At 47.4% G+C, this 25,003-nt stretch overlaps 1 protein-coding gene and 2 non-coding genes across 3 annotated transcripts in view; all 3 read right to left on the bottom strand.

Moving 5' to 3' along the window:
• The window catches only part of RPL23 (ribosomal protein L23), a 3,735-nt gene extending 3,515 nt beyond the window's left edge, over positions 1-220 (bottom strand). The window contains exon 1 of the mRNA XM_006022567.3: positions 102-220. Coding sequence (XP_006022629.1) covers positions 102-114 — 13 coding nt within the window. The 5' untranslated portion in view covers positions 115-220. The remainder of the gene's footprint in view (positions 1-101) is intronic.
• Positions 221-2,518: 2,298 nt separating this feature from the next.
• TRNAC-GCA lies at positions 2,519-2,590 on the bottom strand. Its single transcript has one exon. It is a non-coding gene; the product is annotated as a tRNA-Cys (tRNA).
• Positions 2,591-23,510: 20,920 nt separating this feature from the next.
• TRNAC-GCA lies at positions 23,511-23,582 on the bottom strand. The gene has a single exon. It is a non-coding gene; the product is annotated as a tRNA-Cys (tRNA).
• Between the last annotated feature and the right edge of the window lie 1,421 nt (positions 23,583-25,003).

The following is a 25,003-nucleotide window of genomic DNA, read 5'->3' as shown; positions in this document are numbered from 1 at the left end:
GTCCCCGCGGGTGGCGAGGCCGCCACGCCCGCGCGGCCGGAGGATGGCGACGGATTGGACCGCCGCTCACCCCGGCCGGGGCCGGCCGCGCCAGGCCTCACCTCGCTTAGACATGTTGGTTCCGGGGAAAGAGAGAAGGCGGCGCAAAGGACGACGGGATATTCATTCATGACGCGAACGTTGCGTGAGGTCGGAGAGGGGAGGGGCGAGCTCCCTTGTCAGGTGACGAGGGAATGGCTCTACCTCCGAAGGGCAGCTCGCGCCCCCTGTAGGGCAGCCGGGGGCACTGCAGCCCAGGCTCGCGGCCGGGTTCTGCGTGGACCCAGCCCGACCTCGGCTCCGCAGCATTTGTGGGCTAGCGGGGTTGAGTGGGGCGTGTATTTTAGTACAGTTTCTAGCCCTGGAGTTTTAACCATTGTACCTGGGCTACTACCTTTGGGCGTGCACACATGCTAAATTGGCTTAAAATAAGGTGACTTAACTAAGTCAACTTAAACCAGGTCAGAGCATAACATGCACATCTTGACTTGGTGACATCCATTTTGTGAGCTAGGTTGTTCTGGAAGTGGGGGGTGCTTTAATTACAGCTCTAATTAAAGTGCCTCAAGCCCCACATGTGTCAGCATCCCCATGTTGGAAAATAGCAGCAGGGGCGTTTTAATTAAAGCTTGTTGAATGAGCTTTAATTAAAGTGCCCCTGCTGCCATTTTTCAAGGCAGGGATGCTGATACATGTGATGCTGAAGTCTGCTGGAATGTGGTAATTACCACGCTCCAGCAGACTCGATTGATGGAGTCTGCGCTGATGCACTGCAGTTGCAGTGTATTGGAGCAGCCTCAATGAACATGTATAGGTGCCCCAAGGTAATACACCTCAGAGGTGTATCATCTTGCCCCGCATTTAAGTCAACTCTGAGCCACGTACGTGTGTATGCTCTGACACTTAAGTTGACTTTAAAAAAAAACTCAGCTTAACTGTCAGAAAGTACATGTGTACACACCCTTTGCTCAGTTTTATGCCTTATAAAATAACCCCTGGATACAATGCAGAGGAATCAATTTAGAAAGAGGATCCCTCCCACCCATTAAACTGCAATCATGCAATGCTGCTTGTGTGATACCTGGCTTTCCTTTCCAAACAACCGCAGTCACCGTATTTGCTTTAAGGTTTTAACTTGATGCTGAGGAAATCATGACGAAAGGTGTAGTCTTCTTGCAGTGTGCGAGGAGGCAATTGCATGTGACTGAGGCATGCTTTTAAAAGCTCTGAAAGAAAACAGGTAATCTTGTGGGAGATGGAAAATGATCACAGGAAAAATGCCAGAAGTGCAGGAGCATGAAAAAAGAGGACCAGGTTCAATAAAAACTCTGTTAGGTTTCTGCAGAGTAGAAACATCAATTATCCAGAAAAAATAGAGGATGTTTCAAGACTTGCAGAGATTTCTGTATTGCAGGAGCTGTGCAAAATCTGACCCCAAATAAGGTCTTTCTGAATGTCTTTCTGGTGGTGGTTAGAATTCAGAAATAGATATGGTTTTAAACATGACCTCCCTTCTTCCAACCCTTTCTCCTTCCAGTCAGATGGAATTAAAACACTCTGGGCATGTTAATATTATATTATATTATATTATATTATATTATATTATATTATATTAATATGCTGCAATAAACTCTGGCACTTATTGCGCTAGAGTTTATTACATCTACATATGTGCCCAGGACGGGAGTACACTGAGCAAGGTTGGAGCATCCCTGACTGTCAGGGGGCCTGCCAGCTTGGGGTGTTCTGGCCTGGCTCAATGTACTGCAGTGGGGCTGGCTGGGGCACAATGGTGCTCCAGTGTGGGGCTGGCCAGCAGGCAGCCCCCCCTACTCAAGCACCCTTGTGCCCCAGCCAGCTGGGTCAGCATCTACATGAGTGCTCCTGCATAGTAAAATAACTCTGCAGCAGGATAGTACTTGTATTTACAAGGCCCTGCTGTGGAGTTTATTAGTTTATGCTAGCCTAATAGCCCTACATCTGTAGACACTGAGACTGTTTACTGTGGAGCTAATTAGTCTACTTCTAAGTAAGTTTGGTGTAGATGCACCCTCAGTTAATAATGAGGCTGAAGTTGGCTCCTTATTTAAAAAAAGGAGCTAGGAACCAATTTCAGCCTCATCTATAAAGAGCAGCTCCTAGACTTTAAAGTAGGGGTGGGCAATTATTTGGGCTGGAGGACCACTTAAGAGTGTTGGTGAGCTGGCTGGCACACCAGCTTTTGAACCTGTAACCTTTCTGAGCTGTAATGAAGCAGTCAATCCTGAACTAACTACAGCACCTAGCAGAAGCAGGTCTATGACCACAAAGCTTTATTGCAGGCTTTTAAAATTTAGCTAAAGCAAGCAGGATGGAGTCAGCATTTTTGAGTTTGAATAAAGGGAGGACTACAACAGCCTGAGTTTGTCATAAATGCTGGGTATTTATAAAAATCCTTCCCATTCATTTAGCAAACATTATTTCTAGAAGAATAAAAACAAGGGGGCACCCGGATTTGAACCGGGGACCTCTTGATCTGCAGTCAAATGCTCTACCACTGAGCTATACCCCCTTGTGGTCATTACATGAGCTAAATCTTATACTTGTTCACTAGCTTCATGGATTGTTCAGCTCTTTAGGAAATAGTTGTTTTGGGTATTGATTCTTTTTCCCTACGTGGAAAAAAACTGTAAATTGTGGACAGATTACCTTTGAAAAACAAACCAGGAACTAGGAACCAACTTCAGCCTCATCAATGTCTCCCAGTTTCAAATTGCACTGCAGCATCCTTTATTTCATAGATTTCATAGACATTTGGGCTGGAAGGGACCCCGGAGGATCATCGAGTCCAGCCCCCTGCCCCAGGGGCAGGAAGTCAGCAGTGATCATAGGATCCCAGCAAGATAAACATCCAAGTGTGTCTTGAAGGCCTTCAAAGTGGGTGCTTGAACCACCTCCGGCAGCAGTTTATTCCAAACCTTGGGGCTCGGACAGTAAAGAAGTTCTTCCTTATATCCAGCCTGAAACAGTTGTGGAGCAGTTTATGACCATTCAATCTTGTCATCCCTTGGGGCGCTCTGGTGAATAGTCATCCCCACAGATCCTGGTGAACACCCCTGATAAACTTATAGGTGGCCACCAGATCACCCTGAGCCTGCACTTTTCCAGGCTGAAGAGTTCTTTAGAACAGGGGTGGTTAATTATTTGGGTTGGAGGGCCACTTAAGGATTTTTGGGGAGCTATTGCAGGGCAGGTGTGGGGGAGTGCTGGCTCGGCCTGGGGTGGGGGGGAGCGTAGGGGTGGGAATGGATCCTAACTGGCCCCAGTCCATCTGGCCCACACCCACGGCTGGGGGTGCTGGATGGAACAGGCAGGTGGGGTCTCCATGGAGACCAGCCTGGGACCCCTACCAGGTGGATGAGATAGGGACATGGGTGGGTGGGGAGTGGAGTCCAAGAGCTGGATGGGTAGGCCAGGGTGCCTGGGCAGCAGCGGTGACACTGGTAGCAGACCTGTCACTTCCAGGACTGCTGGGAAGCTGAGTCTGGCAGCCACACCATCCCAGCCCCACTGCACGCCCCAGGGACAGCAGGACTGGCTGCTCAGTGCTTGCACCACAGGCTGGGCTGCACCCCTGTCTGGACCAGGCAGGGCTGAGAGACCTGCTGCAGGCTATATAAAATCCATTGGCAGGCCAAATCTGGCCTACAGGCAATATTTTGCCCACCCCTACTTTAAATGCTGCTGCAAGTGCATGGGAACAGTGGTCATCCCCAGTTCCCTCTCCCTTTCAGCATCCACTCTCTGCCTCTCTGTAACACAGGCTTATTTGATATGTTATGGGGTCATGGGCTTTGGCCCATCATGGACAACTGTAAGATTCCCTTATAAGACAGTCTACTGGAGACACATCAATTGATTACTTGGGACAACTAAAAAGAAAACAGGAATGAGGCAGTCACAGGTTAATTACAAGAGATTCAGAAGGGATCCAAGCAGAGCACGCTGGCCAGCACCCACCGCCCCCTGAATGGAGGAAGCAGGAAGCCTGTGGATACGACCAGTGAAACTGTATCCAGAGACGTAAGTGGAGGAATGACAGGAAGACAGCCGCACACTCACCTGGGTTGCCCTGGCCCGAATCTCCTTCCTGGTCTTATAGAGGGCCAGCTTGGCCAGAGCCAGGAGGAGGTTGACCAGGAAGTCCCAGCACTTGGTGGCACAGTGGACGGGAAGTGCATAACAAAAAAGATGCAGGGAGAAATACAGCCAGAACTTCAGCAAGAGGTCCTGGAGAAGGCAAAAGAGAAGCTGCAGCCTGGCACACTCCAGGTAGGCATGTACCAGGGTCTCCCTCAGTTGGCAAAAGGGTGTCAGGGGTGTCCACAAAGTGTGCCAGATATGAGCCCGTGGCAACAGCTCCATGGAGGAGCCGCTGGCTTGTGGGATACAGACTTGTCCACTGGGGACCCTCACCCCTGCTCTCATCTAGGGTGTCCTGCCATTTGTCCCCCAGGGAGGAATGCAAGGACAGGAGGATGGATTGTGCAGAGCATGAGCTTGTAGAGCTGGCAGCAATGGGTTGTTCAGAGGTAGACTGGCTTGGTATCCCCCAAGCCTGCTAGATTGGTGGAAATGATAATTGTTATGTTCATAAAATAGCTCTTGCAATTCTACTTTTCTGGATGAGGAACATGATACACAGATTGCTGAAGGCTAGCTTTGTTGCAACATGGCAAGCAGAATTTAGGACACAATTTCCTGTACACTAACCTATTGCGCTTTGCCAGCCTCCCACATCAGGCTTTGAATCTATTAGCTCTGAGAGCTATAATCAAGCTTGGATACTGAACTAGATACCTGGCAGAAGCATGTCTATAACCTAATGCTTTGTCGCAGAGTTGAAGTTTAGTTAAAGCAAGCAGGATGGAGTCAGCATTTTTGCATTTGAATAATGGAACAGCTAGAAGGGTCTGGATTTTTCCAGGCTGGGTATTTATGAAATGCTGGGTATTTAAGAAAGTCCTTCCAATTCATTTAACAAGGATTATTTTGGGAGGATTAAACATGAGGAATACCCAGGTACCTTTTAATCGGCAGTCACCTGCTCTACTGCTAAGCTATACCCCTTTCCAATTGGAAAAGGAGCTAAATCCCATATTCATAGGCATGTAGCAAATACTTGCTGTTTTGGGTACTGATTTTGTTTCCTAGGTGCAAAAAAACCCGGGCCTGTTTGCCTGATGGCTTTGTTTCCAAGTGCTTATTTCTCCATTAGTGCAAGCATCTTTAAATAACATCTGAGGAAACTGGAATGATAGTTCCATGTTATTTGTGGTATGAGGCTCCGTGGAAACAGTGAAATGGAGACAGGAGAAAATTAAATCTTCTGTGCTATAGGATCAACAATGACTTTTTTGATTAACATGACTTTTCAACAGAAACATTAAAATATTTACAGTTTTTGTGTGTCAGTTAATTTTATTCTTAATGAAAATATTTGATTTAAATATTATTTAACATTTTGCATTTGTTTTGCCATGAACGACTGGTGCCTCCCGAGACTGGGGGGACACCATTTGTAAGTGGCAGCGGTGGCATCAAGCGGTGAGTGGGGACCACTTGCAGACGCTGGCAGTGGTGTCAGTGTTGGCAGTTGTGAGCTGGGAGCAGGGACCACCCACAGATGCTGATGGTGGTGTCAGCGGCGGCGAGCAGTGAGCGGTGACTGCCTGCAGACGCCAGTGGCAGTGTCGGCAGTGGGTGGGTGGGGGTGGTGAGCAGCAAGCAGGGACCGCCTGCAGATGCCAGCAACACCTTCGGCTGTGAGGAGGGGGCGGGTGGCGAGCAGCGAGTGCCTGCAGAAGCCAGTGGTGGCTTTGGCAGTGGCCAGTCTCAAGGGGGGCACATGCCCCGCCCCGTACTCTGCAACACATTGCCTATGTGTTTTGTGATGTTTCAGTTTTGCTCCCCATCCTTTTTCCTTCCATTTTCTCTCAGTCCCCTCCTTCAAGCCTCCCACTGGAAGAGTGGAGAGAAAGTTAGAACATTGAAAAGAAGTCATGCTTTCCTTTGTAATGCTCATATTTTTGCTCCCTGTCCTTTTTTACAGTGGGAAACAAAGGAAAGTGGAGGGAGAAAAAAGATCCAGATCAAACCCTTTTAAAAAGTATAATAGTCACATTTGAGTTTTCATATCAAAACGAAACAATATGTTCATTTTGTTTCAAATATTGTTGTTTTTTGATTGGGAACAAGAAAAAATATTTGAATTTCCTTTTTGCTGTTCCTCCACTCACCTCAAAATGTGGGTTTTAATAATAGGTATGTACAACAACAGGGAAATAAATTATACTTGCCTGGTCTGTCACATCAGCAAAGAAAAGTAATACAAGACATTGGCAAGCCCTGCAAGTACATTGGAGTCATTCTCTTTTTAAAATCTTCAGAGAGGCCACATAGAGTGATTATGCCTTTGCCTAGCAAGGAAGCAGTTAAAAACTCAAATCCCAATGTTTCATGAGGCTGAAATTCTAACTCTTTAGCATGTCTAATTCACTATTAACAACCTTAAATTGTGTAAATATTAGCATTGAAAAATGAACCAGAAACTGAGAATAAGGAACTGGGACTAAGGAACCGGGACTAAGGAACCAACTTCATCCTCATCAGTATCTCCTTGGTCATGTCTACATGAGACTGACTGCGCAGTTGTTACTGTGAAGTCATTTCGTACTTGCATACACAAGTTCTAAATGACTGCACAATAACTGGAGTTACTGTGCAGTAGCGTTTCCAAAAAGCTTTTTGGTGGTGCTGACTGCACAGTAGCTCATTACTACTGTGCAGTAGCTTGTTATTACTGTGCAGTAGCGTCATGTCATGCTTTGTGCCTTGCAACGCTACAGCACAGTAGTAACGAGCTACTGTGCAATCAGTGTCTCATGTAGATGCAGCCCTTGTTTCAAACTGCTGCATGGTTTAGAACAGGGATGGGCATTTATTTGGGCTGGAGGGCCTCTTAAGGAGTTTTGGTGAGCTGTTGCAGGCCAGGGAAGGCAGTGCTGACCTGGCCCAGGCTGATAGGATAGTGGGGAGGGAACTGATCCTATCCAGCTCTGGGCCTGTCTTCCCCACACCCACTGCTGAGAGACCTGGATGGAGTGGGGTCTCCATGGAGACCAGCCTAAGACCCCTGCTGGCAAGGTGTGCTCTGCTGGACAGAGGGCATGGGGCTGCGGGAGAGTGGGCAGGGAGCAGTGTCTGGGAGTGGGATGGGAGGGTGGGGCCAGGATTGTGGGGCAGTGACAGCCTGGGATATACTCTTTGCACATCCCTGCAGTGGGCATTGATACAAGAAGGGTCCCTGGGAGGACCTGAAGAACTGGAGGCCTATAACCCTCCTGAATTTCAATTACAAGTCTTGGCTGAGCATCTCAAATCTGTTATAGGTACAGTGATCCACAAGGACCAGGCATGCATGGTACTGGGGTGACAGATCCATGGTGCCCTGATGCAGCTGCAGGATGCACTGTGGTACCAACGGGAGAGGGGGTTGGACATAGCCATGGTGAACCTCGACCTAGAAAAGGCTCTCAACAGGGTGTCCTACCAGCTCCTCTTTGTGATGCTGAGGAAGATGGGGGTCCCCCTGACCTTCATCACCTGGATAAGGATGCTGTACACTGATGTGACAGCTGTGTGCTGGCTGCTCCAATCACAGTGGAGTTGGGGGTCCAGCAAGGATGCCCACTCTCTCCAATCTTTTTCATTTGCGTGGTGGAACCACTAGCCCAGCAGCTCAGGCAAGACCCCAGGATCCAGAAAATGGGGGTCCCTTGGGGCAGCAGGAAAGAGACATGAGTCTTGGCCTACATGGACATCCTCAACATCCTATGCAGAGACAAGTGCTTGATGGAAAGAGTTTTGCAACACACCTAGGCATATGGAGTGGCAACAGGGGCCAAGCTCAATGTGACCAAGAGCACCTGCCTGGCAATGGGCAAACTCAGAAACCTATGTATCTACCCTACTGGTCTCTGCCCCCTGCAAGGGAATAGAGATCCCAGGAGTGGTCTTCAACCTGGAACTGAAAGAACAGAAAACATGGGAAAAAGACCAAGGCCTCAGTCAAACAGAAACTAGACGCACTATGGAACTTGCCTAACCTGTTGACGGGAGACCATGTGTAACAGGGGGCCTTCTCGGGGCCCGTCTACCAACAACTCCACCCACCTGTTCCTGAGCCAACCACCTGCCTCCTCGCCCACCACACCTTGATGATATCTAATTAATGATCTTAATTAGGTGGGAGGCTGCCCATTTCTTGCCCTGATGCCAGGGGGTGCTATCTGCAGCTCCGTCCCCCCCTGCCCCACAGCCCAAGCCTCACAGATGGCATCCACTGATGTTAATCTCACCAGCCCCACACTGGGCCCCAGAATCCTCTAGTTTGGACCCCAACTGGATCCCTCCACTCAGGCAGCCTACCCCGCCTTCATTCGGGGTTGCCTAGCTCCTTGAAACTATTTCCCTTCTTGGGCGTGGTCCCCCCAGGACCTTTGGCCACACAGGCCCTGGCCTCACCTCCAAGGCCAGTCGGAACCCAGGCCCTCAGCTCTGGGCGTCCCTCGTGGTGGACCCCTGGCCCTTTTGACCATTCTGGTCCTGGTCCCAACATTGACCAGTCGAGGGTACTCTACACCAGGCCTCTGAGATTCTATCCCCACCCTCTCTCGTGGGTCCGCCTTCTGGCCCCTACTAGGGGATAACCCACCCAGTTGTGGGAGCTGGAGTTATTAAGGTGCCCCAACCCACCTTTCACTGAGGTGGTAACTGGCCTGGCATTTCCTGGAGGCTCCTGTGCCACTGAGAGCCCTACCAGGCCACCCACTCCCAGCAGGGTGCAGTTTTAGGTCATACCCAGGACCTGGAGCCACCAAGCCATCCCCTACAGTTCCTGCTCTTACCTCCAGACGTTCCAAGCAGCCAGGCAATGTTACTGCCTGCCTGCCAGTAGCAAAATGCTCTGTTTATAGGGGAGGCCAGGGATCTAAAATGACAGCCACAATCAAGCACCTGCTGGCTGCTTGGCTGAGTCCTTAAAGTGGCAGGTACCAACAGTGCCCTACCACACCATGGCACATATTATGAGGGAAGTGTTCTTCCATCTGGTGCCCCAGAAGAAAATGCACATGACCCCTTGGATTCTATGGATAATTTGCATGGGGGGTGGGGAGACCAGTATGGTGTACAGAAGCATCAGTAGTAACACTGCCCTCATGAGTGTCATGTGCTCCCATCAACAGGCAGCGCAAGTTCCATAGCGCGTCTAGTTTCTATAAGAGCTCTATAAGACAAAATAGACTGGAGGCTGAGTAATGCTAAATGTCTGGTTTTTCATTTCAGTCAGATCTTTAACCTGGCACCTGCAGCACACTCCAAAACTGCTTGCTTTGTGAACTATTTTGCAGGGAACCTGCTATGATGCTGGGGGGTGTCCACACGGCCCAACCCATGCCCAGGGACATGGGAACCATTGTGGTTTGACAAAGTCCTGGAACAGTTTTGGAGCAGATACGAGCTACAAAAAGAAGGCCCAACAACTCTGAAAAACCACCATAGTATATAGGAAATGATAAGAGCAAGGAACAGAATACCAACTGTGGACGTGCTCCCCGGCGATGGCAGCAAGGCCATGTGGGAACGAATCTTCCACAAGAACCTGCAGAAGGAACATAGGGACCTGAACTGGCAGGTAGCTCACAAGGCACTCCTCATGTGGGCACTGAGAAACAGAGAGGGGCAGAAAGGTCCATCAGATTGCCCCAGAGAACCCTACCCAAGGAAGGTGGAAACAATTCATCACCTCCTTTGGTACTACCCATACACCAATGAGGTGGGGAAGAGGGTAAGCCTACTCCTCTGGATGGTGACAGGGGCCAAGACCATGACCAAAGAGACAAAGCTATATGGGCACCTGACCAGGCAACAGGGGACTCCATCCTTTGTTGGGGGGGGAAGAGGAGTAGGGGGCAGAGGGAGTGGAGGCGGCCCAGCATGATTGTAATGTGTAAAGAGATGCAGATGGGCACACAGGTGTGCAGATGCAAGTGTTATAATAGTAATTTGATGCTGTAAAGGTTATGCCAAGGGCTGTCAAGTGACCAGATTGGTCATGAGACAGGGCTGTGAAAGTAGAGGTGTATATCTATCTATATATCTAGGGTGCTATGTCTGTGTTGTCATGGTTGATGGCAGTCTAGCTGGTAGTTTAGATTATGGTTGTCTGGGATGGTTTGGATAGGGATGATCCTGCCTCAGGCAAGGGATTGGACTACATGACCTCTGGAAGTCCCTTCCAGCCCTACATCTCTGTGATTCTATGATAGACACATACTTTGGTTAGTCCATAAGATACAAATCTATCCTGCCTTCTACAGGTCTAAACATTACAGTGTTAAAACATCATGTGAGAGCACAACATTTCTGGTACTGGAGGCATTCCAAGAGTTTAGCCCCCCCAGGGATATGACCAATAAACCTAGATTAATTTCAGCTCATGGTTATTTTATGTGCTGTGTCTAAAATATTTATAATATATGGATTTTGTCCATAATGTCATAGTTCCTGCTTAGACAAGCTTTGCCCAAGGAACTGTGACAGCTGAGGATATATGTATTTTGGTTGGTAGAACAATTGCCCCAGCTGAAAAGTTTCCTGGATTTGAGCCCAGGTGCCCTCTGAACATACGACATGGAATCTAACCATCACTAGTAGATCTGGGGCTGAAAATACAAGAATTGTGCACTAGATTAAATTAATCTTTGTATGCTATTAGAAAGGATTAACACTTGTCCATCTTTTTTAATCTTAATATTAATTTTCAGCTCTAGTGATTCCGTGAATCCCTGTGCAATTTAACCACTATGTGAAAGAGATTTTTGCCTACAGGCGGTAAATGATTTTCATTTATTCTGGGATTCTCTAATCTAATTCAAGATGGCAATACAAGAGATACTTTTTGTAATATTTCATCTACCCAGTCCTCTAAGCCCTCCCTGCACAGCACTAGGAAAATAGCTTGACAGTTTGGAAGTAAATAATAGGAAATATATGTTTAAAATAATGACTTCAGTAGCAATGAAATACCCTACCATTTCATGGCTGTATAAACAACCACTGACAGTAAACATGTGGTTTGTATGAAATGAGAGCAATATAATGCAACACAGCCTTGTATATGCACAACTGTAATGCAGTTTGTACAGTGTCTTTCATGTAAGCTTTATCCCAAAAGGCTAGCACATAATTAGATCACCCTTGCAAAATCATCCTGGAAATGTACTTGCCAAACCACAAATTCTATTTGCCTTTTATCAAGAAGATGAAAATCTTAACAATGCATAGTTGGGAAGAGACAATATTTCTGCCTTGCTTATAAATTTTATAAACTGGTATTCTATCAGGACCATATGCTTTACTGTTCTTTATTGGCTTAATGGCTTTCAAGACCTCTTAATAAAATGGTGTATCTGAAAGGTAGTCCTTAATTAGGTGTTGTGAAATGGTTTCAATGCCATTTTCTTTGATATTAGAATAAAATATTTGAGTGTCATCATTATTTTGAAAATCTAGAAACATGAACAGATTCTCAGTGACTTGAGAGATGCCAGAATTGTTACCATATTCAAGAAAAGAGTTGGATTGGATTGTAGCAATTATCATAGTATTGCACTCCTGTCCATAGCTGGGAAGATCATCACCAGCTTTCTCCTCAATAGACTTACTTGAGGATATTCTACCAAAGTCCCAATGTGGTTTCAGAAACTATTTGTTTTAATTAAACTGATGTGGTTTCAGACAGCTCAGAGGTGCAATATATATGACCTTTGTTGCTAGACAGCAGCAGAAAAAGTGCTGTGAGCAACACTGAGATCTTTACATGGCCTTCATTGACCTGACTAAGGCCTTTGATTCAATCAACAGACAGGCTCCAGAGAATATCTTGATGAAATTTGGATACCCATCAAAATTTGCTACCATTATCAGACTTCTTCATGGCAACATGACAATAACCATCCCGAGCAATAGCTCAGAAATTAAACCCTTCACAATTAGAACTGGAGTCAAGTAGGGATGTATGATTGTACTCACACTCTTTTCCATCTGTATTGCATCTCATGGCTATTAGACTTCCATCTAGAGTCAGCATCCAGTATCACCTGACTGAAAATCTCTTTAGTATCAACTGACTGCATTCCAAATCCAAGACAACCAACACCTCCCTTACTGATCTTCAATATGCTGATAATTGCATAGTGTGTGCCCATGCAGTTGAAGGGCATCAGGTCACCCGTGACTGCTTCTGTGAAGCATCTGAAATGCTTGGACTCACTGTGACCTTCTCAAAAGCCAAGATATTTTCCAACCTACCCCAAGCTAACCAGCTGCTCCTCCATACATTACAATCAGGGTGCAACTACACATGCATTTAAACATGACTAAATTTAATGCACATTAAAATAATGTGTATAAAGTAATTTTTGGCAAGTGTCTATACGTGCAGAGACTTGGCACTAAAGTTACTGCACTTGGCACTAAAGTTGGTGCCAAGTCCCTGAAGCCCTGCTATATGCCTCTGTGGCCACCAGGGGGAGCTCCAGGCTCTGGCCACATGGCTGCCAGCACTTGATAGCCACTTTGAAGCCAGAGCCAGCTGCAAGCACTTGGCAGCCATCTTGGAAACTCTGATCTGTGGCCAGCCCCTTCCCTTACCAGGGGCCTCATGCCCAGAATGGGGGCAGCACATGGTAGCTCCCTGTTTACCCACCCTTCCTCCCCATGCCAGATCTGCTCTAGCCCCTGCCCCTGCCAGTGACAATCAGCACCCTGCTGTTCCAGCCTGGCCCCTGCCAGTGACAATCAGCACCCCACGCTCCTGCTGGCCATGGTTCTGGCCTCACTGGCCCCTGAGGGCCTCCCCCACACCTGCTAAGGCTGACAGAATGGCTGTGCACCTACCGGTGGAGGCCAAGGCACTGGCTGCGGGAGGCCCTGGCTGACCCACTCCTCCTGCACTTCCCGCTCCAGCACACCTGCCCCACCACCCACTGTGCACCACTCTCAGAACACACACATGGTTGAAACAAAAAGTTTTATTTCCTTAACAACATCCTCCCTTCCCCCCTCCCTCCCCAACACATAGAGCCCCCTTCCGCATCAGCCAACAGAGTCTCTCCACCACCCTCCCCACGGACCAACAATAAAAAACCCACTTACAATCTGAAGTAATCCCAGGTGGATGGTGGCAGGTCTGGGGTGGGGGCCAGGCCAGGAGGTCTAGCAGGCAGGAGGTTCCAGAGGATCTCCTCCCAGGCCCAGGTTGGGGCCTGCTGCGGGGAGGCAGGCAGGACCCAGGGGCTCTGCAGGGCCATGGGTGGGGGCTGGACAGTGTGGGGCATGGATGCTGCTGCCAGGGCCAAGAGAGTATCCAGGGCCTAGTGATTGGCATCCTTGGCCTCAACTGCCTGGGCCTAGAGGACCACTTGCTGCCAGAGCAGCTCCACATACTCCTGCTCCAGGGTCTCCATTAGTACCCAGTGGTCCCACAGCACCTGGTCCCACACCTCCTTCTGGCAGTCTCCCACTCAATATCTTCTGTCTGCCAAACCTGTACCTACACCTCCTGCACCTGCACCTCCCACTCCTCCGCTGCTGCTACCAGCCACTGGAGCAGGAGGATCCAGTCCATTGTGTGCTGATGGCACAGCTGGCACATCTCAACAGCTCCAGTGCTGGGTGGCAGAGACCTGGAGCCCACATCCTTGATGGGGCTGGTGGGTTCTCCCCCATGTCCAGATATTGGCCCTGCAGAGGCAAGAGACAGAAGCCTTTTGTGAGAGTTTGCAACATTTCAGAGATAGGACGTTCTGCACCAGGGTACTGCGCAGCCTCAGATTGGGGGTCAGTCATGCATGGGTGCCCAGGGACCATGGTTAGTCAGCCAAGCAGGCCTGGGCCCAGATGGCTGCCAGCTGAGTCCCCTCCATGCTGCCCCTTCCCTGCTTGCTCCTGCTTGCTCCTTTGGGGCTGGCAGCCTGCTGGGTGCTGGCCGCAGGCAGCCTGCCTCCCCTGGCCCCTTCCCAGGGCAGGACAGAACAGGCTGCTGGCAGCACCTGCTGCTGCAGCTTCAGACCCTGTTCCCCTGCTCTGCCTTACAAGCCACCCATTCTGCTGGGCTGCTGCCCAGACCATGGCACCTGGGTTTGGGGCATGAAGGGCTCTGAGACAACTGGGACGAAGGGTTGGCCACACTCCCACCCTCCCTGCAGGGGGCCTCTCCGGGGAGGCGTCTCAGGGCCGCCCCCCACACCATGCCACTGCTATGCCTATACGTCCCTATTACATGTGCCCAGAGCAGTGCATGATGAGCTGTTTGTACAGGCTGAGGGGTGCCCAAGCCACTATGCCCTGCTGCTGCTGATCCTCCTGGTGTCCCAGGTACACCTGCGCTCCTGGTTCAGGACCCGGAGCTACAATTGCATGGGGGCAAGCCTGGCCTGCCCCGCAACCTCTGCTGCCACCTGGAGTGCTACCTGTGGCAGCACTACATGTCCCTGCTCCCTGCTGCTGAAGAGGATATCACTGCCAGCATCGATGACTCTCTCAGGGTATGAGAGGCCTGCGCCCACACACCTGCAAGGACATGGGCTGCTCAGTAAAGTTCTGAACTGTGTCCTGCCTCTCTGTGTACTGAAGGGAGTGGGGCAGGGACCTGGAACCAGGGGAGTGCAAGCAGGCGAGGCAGGCAGTGGGGGTGGGGACTGGGAAGGCCCTTCCCCAGTGCAGGATTTACTGTGTGTCCGGGGCTGGCAAGGCTGGCAGCTTGGTGCAGGCCTCCCCATCAGCAAGGACAAGCAGCTATGCCCGGTGTCTGCAGCCTTCAGTGAGCTGCGGGCTAGCACCTGGCCAGGCCCCCCCCCCGCCCTCACCCCAAGGTGCTGCTGTCAGCCAGCGGTAATGTTGCTGGCCACTCCTCATGGTGGGTTTTGGGGCTTTGCCAAGGGTGACACAGCCACTGGCCAGGGCTCTCAGAACAGCTGCCAGGGAGAAGGGCGGGGTAGGGTGATGAAGGCCCAAGATCCCCTCTTCTGGTGATGTCACCGAAGGGGTCAGGTTGTGGCAGGAGCTAGGGCAAGCTGCCTCTGCTGTGGACTGTCGCAAGGGTGTGGCCTAGGTCGCAGGGTGCCAAAATGCAGGTCAGCTCCTACATAAATACCATGGTCTTGCAGGCATGACCAGACTGACCATTGTAGTTGGTCATGGCCAACCACTGTGCCCATAAGGCCTTGACCTTCATGCGGCACTGCCATGCTGACTGCTCCTGCATGTTGTCTGACAGGGCATAAAAAATGTGGGCATTCGAGTACCTGCCCCATGCAAACTGCCTCAGCATATCAGCACCACCCCAGAGCACCACAAGGTCACCAACCTCCTCCTGGGTCCAGCTGGGAGCCCCGGCAGTTGGCATAGGCATGTACATGTGGGCAGGGCCAGGGCTCAACAGGGAGCAACTTGAGGACATGATGTCTCACGCCAGCTCTCTGGGCCCCGCATGGCTGTCCCTGTGATGCCGGCCCTGAACACCAGCTAGCAGCACCCAGTACAGGGGCATGGCCAGGGACTGGGAGCTGTGTGGCACTGGCACTTGTGACCTGTCCAGGGGGCACACAAGGCCTGTATTAGTCCTAGGGAGTGCACAGGCTCCAGCAGCTGCCTGTGCAGTGTGCCCCAAGGCACAAAGTGACTTCAGGGAGGCCTTTATACCCTGCAGCTAGGTGCTGCCAGAAACCAGCCCAGACCTGGAGCAGAAAAGGCGACCAGCCAGGATCCCTGGGGCTGGGGTTAGGCTGGCCCCTAGTGGCTGGACAGGCCCAGCCCTGAAGTTAGTGCTGGGTCACATTTATACATGAGTTGCTATACATTAACTAATTGCGACTAAATTTGATACCTGCATTTTATAGATGTTAGATGTTAGGGTCGGAAGGGACCTCAATAGATCATCGAGTCCGACCCCCGTATTTGTAGGTTTCAAATTTAGTCATGATTAGCCATTTTCACTGTGCAGTCAGGGCGCACACGTGTAGAAGCGCACCCGTACTGCGCAGTAAATTAGGCTAACGCACAGTAACCCATTGCCTGTAGATGCACCCTTGCAGGACAATCCTTGGAGAGTGTTGAGTATTACCTCTACCTCAGCAGCTACCTTTTCCAAAAAGTAAACAGACAACTATAGTCAACACCAGATAAAATCCGCCAGTGCTGCCTTTGGACATTTCTGAAATTGTCTTTGATGATCATGACATCAGAACCCAAACCAAACTTCTCTTCTACCAGGCTGTTGTCATTCCTACCCTGTTGTATGGGTATGAAACTTGGATGACGTATTGGAAGCACATGAAAGCTCTGGAATGTTACCAGTAACATCAGTGCTATCTTCAGAAAAAACCTCATATAAATTGGAAGAACAGAAAAATTAATACCAGTGGTCTTGTTCAAGACAAAGGAAAAGAGCTATGACTCAATATCATCAGGATCTACTACTTCCTCTTAAAACTCTTTGCCATGAGTGCAGCTGAACATGCAAATCTCTGATTGGCCTCCTCAGTCATCTACAGACTCACTGCTGACTTCCCTATTTACTGGAAGACTGGCTTCCTCATATTGAGGGATTGATAGTGTCGATGACAAAAAGCTTAACCTTTCTTTTTACTTATGCAAGAAAAATATGACTCTGAGTAAGCTGGAAAGTAGAATTTAGGGAGGCAAAAGGAAATCATATATTGATCATAAGAATTTAAGAACACAAGGGGTGCATCTACATGTGCAATTAATGTGCATGAATAAATTCTGGAGTTTACTGCTCCCAAATGTTTTGCTCCTGGGTGTGCTGCTTGAACATGTGTCCAGGAGCAAAAGACTTCAGAGCATATTACTCCCAAGTTTATTCATGTACACCATGTGGAGCTTGGTTGGAGCAGCCCTAGCTGGCAGGGGACCGGGAGAGGTCAGCCTGCCAGCCCAAGGCTACTCCAAACAGGCTCTACACACTGCAGAAGGCCTGGCTGAGGCATAAGGGTGATTCAGTGTGGGGTTAGCATCCCAGCCAGCCAGTCCGTAGCACATAAAGCCCAGTTGGAGCACCCTAGGCTGGCTGCTCAGACTAGGCTCCATATGCTGTGGATTGGCTGGCTGCGGTACAAGGGTGCTTCAGCATGGGGGCTGACTGCTGGTTAGCCCTGCACTGAAGCACCCTGTGCCCCAAAATCATTGGTGTTGAGATTCTAGAGGAATCATCTCCAACCATTCTGTTCAATAGCCATTTACAGAACTATCCTTCATGAATTTATCCAGTCCCTTTTTGAACCTGGCTATGCTATCTGCCTCTACTACCTCCTGTGGCAATGAAGTCCATAAGTTAACTAAGCGTTGTGTAAAAAAGTACTTTTGCTTGTTCGTTTTAAACCATCACCTAATAATTTCAGCAGGTGCCCCTATTTCTAGTATTCTGGGACTAGGTGAACAACAGCTACCCGTTCGCTTGATCCACGCCCTGCATGATTTTATAGACCGTGATCATATTCCCCCTCAGTCTTATCTTAGGACTGATGAATCCTAGCCTTTTAAGTAGAAAAATTAAGAAAAAAACAGGTGCTGAATGCAAGATGTTGTTATCAGGGGAAATGAGAGTCAATGAGGTAGAAAGGTGTATGTGACAAAAGCTGCAGACAAGGAAGTTCTTGTACCAACAGTGGGGAAAGCACGGGCAAGAAAGAAGCCATGTATTAAATCCTTGTTTTTTAAAAGCAGGAAGTCTCTTTTTAACAGAAGCCTGAAATGAATAGAGATACAACAGAGCTGATTGTGGCCTAGGTTGTTGTGGGTGTGGTAGATTAGAATTGAAGCATACCTTAAAATAGCAATCATTATACTTCAAGGAGTAGGCATTGGTTTTGATAATGTGCTTAGAAAAAGGAGAATATTAGACTAATATATATTTAGCTCAGTGATAGAAATATCATACACTTTGTCATATAGACATGTGTAATATAGTCACCTAAATTGTTTGGAGTACATACTGCTCACCACCAACCTAGAACTTTTAATTTAAAGAAACTATAACACATAATCACACACAGAGAGTACCAGTATTTAAACCAAAGGTCTTTTGTTCTACCATCTAGCTATATTCCTATATAGGTTCTTGGAGTGGGAGACTAGAAAATATGGCCAATAAGCTATCAAGTATTTATTACTTTCCAAATGACTGTAAATTAATGAAAAATTAATTCAGAAGGCCCTGAATGTATAGGCCTATGTATGCATGGAATATTTGCATGCATGGAACTGAATCAGGTGCATAGACAGGTTGCTTACTATACTCAAACATTTGGGATGTGGCTTGTCAACATGACAACATTACCTGCTGGGCTGGAAAGAGTATGCATCTCAAATAAACAAGTACAGAGGCCACTGAAAACAGTTAAAAGATTCCTATTTGTTTCAATGGACTTTTGATCAATTCTAAGTTATTGCTACAAAGATTGCTTCTGGTTTACACCTATGTAAACATAGCTCACTGGGAAGAACATATTACTTTAGCTCACCTTGTCTCTTGTTTCAGATAGACACAACTTCCACTTCTTGTTTACAGGCTACAGTTTACTCCCCTATTGGAAAAATAAATCTGTGTAAATTCAGAACATTTTGAAACATGAAGTTGTTCCAACACCAGTTAATCCACAATCACAGTTGATAAAATGTGGCAGAACTTGGAAATGGGTTATAGTCATTGCTCACTGGCTGAGCATTTGAGCAAGTGTAAAGATCCCTAATTCAAATGCAGGAGCTCCCTGAAGCTTTCAAGCACTTTATCTGTATGTTCTTATGATATGCAGTTTGCTTTCACCATCTTGCAGATATATTTCTGTCTCACACAGATTGTTCACAATAAAGACCACGCACTTAGCCTACAGTATTATAACAAGAAATTAACCTCCCTTTTTATAACCAAACTCCAACATCTGTGCAGATGTCTTATTTACCAGAAATTAAACAACCCCATGTATCATTAATTAAGCAATTACAAAATCTTACAGAACTTTATAATTTTTTAAATTTTAATTAAAGCACAAGAAATAAGAAGGAAAGGACTAGCAAAAATGAAGTGTAGTTGGGATTGCTAATAAACCTATTTTTAGTGGGCTAATTTGATTGTCAGTTATGCAATGTTTTATAACATTAATCTCCAGGTCTAACATATTTTTTGCTTTATTGTTTTTCAAATTGACTGGTGCTTGTCAGAATTCACAAAGGTTTTAAGGAGGACATGCATGAGGCTTTGAAGAAGAAAACTTTAAATCCTTAATCTAATGCTTGAATACCAAGCTATAACCACTTCTGCCAGAGTCTAGTTAGTGGCCTGATTACAAAATATTTACACAATATCGTTCATTTACATACAGATATATACATAAACATTTACATTTTCTTTCCCTCTGAAGAGCCCAGTTGTAAACTGTCAAATACATGTTTCCCAGAAGGAATCACTGAATTATTAAAGGGATCCATGTTGTAACTGTATTGGTCTGAGAAAAACAGATACCCAAAGCTCTTGGGTCAGATATCTTTTATTAGACCAACTGACTCTGACTCTGACATTGGACCCTTCCGGGGAAGTGGACAGCCTAATCCGCACATCTGACCCAAGATATCGCCTCTGACCCAAGAGCTTTGTGTATCTCTTTTTTCTCACACAAACACAGCTACAACATAGATCCTGAAACATGGAAGATATCATATTTTAGCCGTTTGAAAAAGTATTGTTAACCAAGAAAGAAGGATTTTTCACCTCCCTGTCTGACTCTGACATTGGACACCTCCAGGGAAGAAAACAGCCAAATCTCCACATCACAGAGCACCACTCTCACCAAAGGACTCTGAGATACCCAGGGGAATAAACTTCCACCCTCTACCTCCCCTGTGCAAAATGAAGTGTCTTTTTTATCTATGAGGACTTTTACAAACTTTTAATTCTCCGCAGCCTGAAGAAGGGTGTATGTGCCTGAAAGCTTGCAAAGATAGAATTTTTTTGCTACTGTTTAGTTGCTTTAATAAAAGATATCACCTCTGACCCAAGAGCTTTGTGTATCTGAATTATTAAAGAAATTTAAGGTGTACATACTGTCATATTGAATGAAATAGTTTGAATGCTTATAATAGTTGCCCATTAGCCAGTTTAGGAAGAAGACAAGATTCATCTTCTTATCTAGGCCATTGTTTTGGTCTACGTGCGGAAGGTCCTGACTTTGCTCAAAGTCTTAACTCTTGAATTTTATCTTTAGAGGCCTTTAACAAAATTAACATAAAAATGACCCTTAAGCAAACATCCCACATTCCGAGAGATCAAACCCTAGGGCCTTTGAAAAGATTGGAAAGAAAGGAAATTCCCCAAAGTAATTAAAATGGTCAAACAAAAGAAACTGATTACCAAGCAAAAGAATCTGTTAAGTAAGATCCGAGCCCAAATTTGGGAGTAGTGACAGGTTTGGGTAGGAGGGGCCCAAGACGGCAACTCACTCAATAAAAACTGTAACCTACTGTCCCAATTTGGAGGTAACCTCACTTGCAGAACAACGAAGGAAGAATCGCAAGTGTAGGCCGGATCAGACTGATCACCTGAACCACCCTCTCTGTGAACACGAATCTCTTAGTTCACGCTGAAGCCGTGGAGTGCCCAAGAGGGACTGAAGGACGGGGACTTAGTCCTATCAGTATTGAGGCCAGCCCATTGAACTGTACTGCTGAGACGAGCCCATTGAACCGTACTACTGAGGCCAACCCATTAAATTGTACTACTGAGGAATGAAAGCGTATCTAGGTGTTTGGCTTCTCGGAATTCTAGGATTGTAAGTATATTATGAAAATAATAGTATTGATTTAAATTTAACTTTTAGTTGTAATTGTAATTGTTTTAAGGAAGTGCATTTAGAGCATTGTTTCTGATACATGTAGTTATTGTGTTCTTAATGTTTGTGGTATTTCTTAAAGCTAAGCAGTGTTATATGTGTAGCAAAGAATTTTAAAATAAAATTGTGTTGTATGAATTAAGTGTGTAATCATTGTGAAATCGTGCGAGTAGCTAAAAATTTCCCCAGCCAGTGCGTCAAACGAATCAGTAAGTTGTGTGGGATTTTCTCTATTCCATAACCCACTAGAGACACATACCTTCAAATACTTAAAAGTATTGCAGGCCAAAATCTAATGGATGAATTATCCCTAACAAAATTGACAGTCTTGTCAAAGAGGAAAGACTACACATCCTGGTTTGAGTAACTCCATTCTCCCTGTAGCTATATGCCTTATGAAGGCATGGGACCACATTTGCCTAAAGATCAAAAGTTCCCTGGTGCCTCTTTGGAGCCTTATTTTAAATGCTGATAAATTTAATCCTAGGTGGAGATACCTTAGATATTAATTAGTGTATATAGTGACACCATTTTAACTGGGTATCCTTATAAAGACATTGCTAGTACAGGTTATGGAACATGGCACATTGGTAAAGCAGAAGGCAGGGTAGAGTTTTACTTTATAGACTAGTGGCACTCAAACTTTTTGCTCCATGGGCAGGAGGAGTGGTTCCAGGCAGATCCGTGGGCCAGATAAGGACCCATGCACTAGGATTGGGCTAGGACTGGGCCTCTGCCCAGCCCTGTGCCCAGCCCTGTGCCCCACTCAGCCCCACATGCCCGATCTATCCATCCTGCACAGGGCTATTGTATCTGTGCCGCAGAGAATTCCACAGGTCCAAAAATTTGGCAGCAGGGGAGCAACAATTAGCTGCCACCACTTCCCCTGCACCCTAATTTCAAGACTGCAGGGAACCCTGTAGGCTGGATGACATGGCTTCACACGCTGGAACTGGCCCATGGGCTGGGGGTTGATCTCCCCTGCTATAAAGTAACTGATATCAGAGATTCATAAGCTTTTTTCAGCAGAGAAATGACAATGATAGATGGGTTCTGTAGTTAATCACAGATCTTAACTCTCCAGTAGCAACAGACCTCTTCACCAATACAGAACCGTATTTATTAATTTAATGCTAAATCCTGGGATAGATGCATTTGTACACAATTTCATTCTTGCAGTGCGTTTGTTTCCTTTCCCCGCTGCTATACTGCTTGTGCTTAAGAAGAAGCAAAAGACAAACGATGAACATTTTGAGAAAGATTGCCTGAGACATGCATCATAAATGATGCTTTCACTGCTGTGTCATCATCAGGTGCATGTGTACACAAAAGTCTTGGCTGCACTTAGGTAAAGGAGGGTTGATAGAAATATGAGAGTGGATGCGGAAAACAGACATATAAAAGGTAGCAAGCATTATAGCAAGCAAGTGTCAAACTGTAACAAATTTACGACGAACTAGGACTTAACAGTTGTCAATATCTGCTTATCATGAGCATGCAGATTTTCACAGGAGAAATAGGGAACTTCCTTCAAAAACCCAGGCTGAAAAGGACTCCGAAAGAGACTCTCTCTCCTTCACTTATTAGCAAGGTGTTATGGCACATAATTGACCAGTTTTGATTCTAGCTTTTGTGTCACTGTATGCATGCATATCTGATGCCAAGGTACTTCCCCTTAACATATATGAGTTTATGCTGTTAGGCTAAGTTAGTGCTGTTATAATGAGATCATGCTAAAAGGGAACTGTATTTTAAATTAATTGGGGTTATTACTTGGCAAAATATTGATTAGTTGGCACATCAGTTGGTAATCAGAAAACCAAAAGGTCTGGGTCCTGAATTATCCAAATACTGTAAATTTTACCAGGTTCACACACACGGTTTTGATTTTGGGTCTATTCTTGTTGGATCATTTCCCAGTATTAATCAAAATGCTACTTTTTTGTATCTATATTTTCCACCTTGAAACTGCTCAGCTCTGGCTTACTGAAAATAACAGGGCCAACTTGGAATCAAGGCCTCCCGCTCTACTGCCAAGCAAGCTTATTGAAAGGATGTATTATTGGGCAATTTAGTCAGTTGTCTGGTAAATGCAAGATACGGGCCTCCAGAGACACAAATAATATAAATATAATCTGCATTATGCTGTGCATGCAAAATGCAATGAAAATTTATGGCACTAAATTGTCTATATTTATTTATCGTAATAACCGTTATTCTAAAATACAGGCTCAATATATCACCCAAAGACACAAGACTATTAGGCAAAATACCGCTTACTGAAACATATTCCCTTTACTGGACATAAAGGAAAGTTGAACATGTCTCTCCACAGCACTAACTGATTTGCTGATGTTAAATATTTTTTGCATTAGAAACAAAATTGTGCTTTTTTTTGCCCTGTTGATGCGACAGTCATAAATAGGATTTTAAGGGGAGGGTGGAATAAAAGATAACTTTAGAAGGGGGCACCCGGATTTGAACCAGGGACCTCTTGATCTGCAGTCAAATGCTCTACCACTGAGCTATACCCCCTCTACTGGCCTACACTTGCTTAACAAGTCCTTAAGAGAGTAAAGACAATTAATTGTGACCACATGAAAGCTGGAGATGTCTGTATGCCGGGGGCTGGGGGTGCTTGTGTCTTGTTTATGTGTATTAGGCTAACGTGGTGAAGGGAGAATTTCGTATACGTGTGAGAAATGTGTGTATGTGTAGGGTAGGTACGTGTCCGAAGCATGTGCGTTGAATTCCATAGAGGAGACGTGTATGCGTTCAAAGAGGAGGATGTGCGCGTGCGTACGTGCGCAAAGTGTGTGAGCAGCGCCTGAGGGGAAAGGTGTGCGCACGTACAAGTGTGAATGTGTCGGAGGGGGTGAGTGAGAGGAAAGGTGCGGAGTGTATTGTGTGTTGTGAGCCGGTGGGCTTGGGGGAGAAGCAAGCGCGCGTAGGAATGTGTGCGCGCGAAGTGTGCAAGTGCGCCCACGAGGGAAGGGGGTGGCGGCGCGTTCAAGGGGCAGAAAATGTGCACACGTACGGCAGGGAGGGAGAGGCGAGGCTGTGGCGCGGGTATGCGTGGGAAGCGTGTGTGCTTATACAGCAGGGGTGAAGCCTGCACTGCTGAGGAGAGAGGCGCGTGTGTGCTCTGTGCACGGACTGTGGGCGCTAGGTGATATAAAGATGCTGGAGGGGGCGCGTGTGGAGAGTGCCTGCGAGGGTGTGTGCGTGGGGAATGTGGCAAGGTACGTGCGTGGGGTATGTGTGTGGAAAGTGTGTGCAAATGTGTGTACTTGGAGTATGTGTGCGTAGAGTTTGTGCGGGACTGTGCTTGGGGGTGGCGTGTGTGCAGTGTGTACTAGCGCGCGCGCGTGTTTAGGTTGTGCGAGTGCGTGCTCGTGGGATGAGTATGCGCGCGGAACGCGTGTGCGCATGGTGTGTGCACCGGTGTGTGTGATTGGAGTTTGTGTGCCCGGTGTGCGTGTGTGGAAAGTGTATGTGTGTGGTCGGAATATGTGTGCGTGGCGTTTGTGCGGGAGTGTGCGTGGGGTGTGTGTTGGGAGGGCGCGGAGTATGTGTGTGGGTGGATGGAACTGTGCGCGCGCGGCACGAGTGTGCCCTCAGAATGTGTGCGCATTGTGTGTGTACCAGTGTGTGTGATTGGCGTTTGTGTGCCGGGGAGGAGGGAGGTGCGAGTGTGTGTGTCTGTGTGTGGAAAGTGTGCGCGCGCGTGGAGCGTGTACAAGCGCGTGTCTTTGGAGCATGTGTACCTGGGGTGCGTGCGTGGAGTTTGTGAGCGTGTGCCAGTGTGTGTGCGTGGAGTGTGTGCCAGTGGGAGCGCGCGGGATCAGCGCACGCATGGAGCGAGTACCAGTGTGTGTGTGTGTGTGTGTGTGTGCGCGCGTGCCTGGGATACGTGCACGCGTACGTGCGTGGGGGGGGGGGGGGGGGGCGGGGGG

The sequence above is a fragment of the Alligator sinensis genome, unplaced genomic scaffold (genome assembly GCF_000455745.1).
Source record: "Alligator sinensis unplaced genomic scaffold, ASM45574v1 scaffold886_1, whole genome shotgun sequence".
Taxonomy (NCBI): Eukaryota; Metazoa; Chordata; order Crocodylia; family Alligatoridae; genus Alligator; species Alligator sinensis.
Note: the sequence above shows the minus strand (reverse complement) of the source record. Positions and strands in the feature narration are given on the sequence as shown.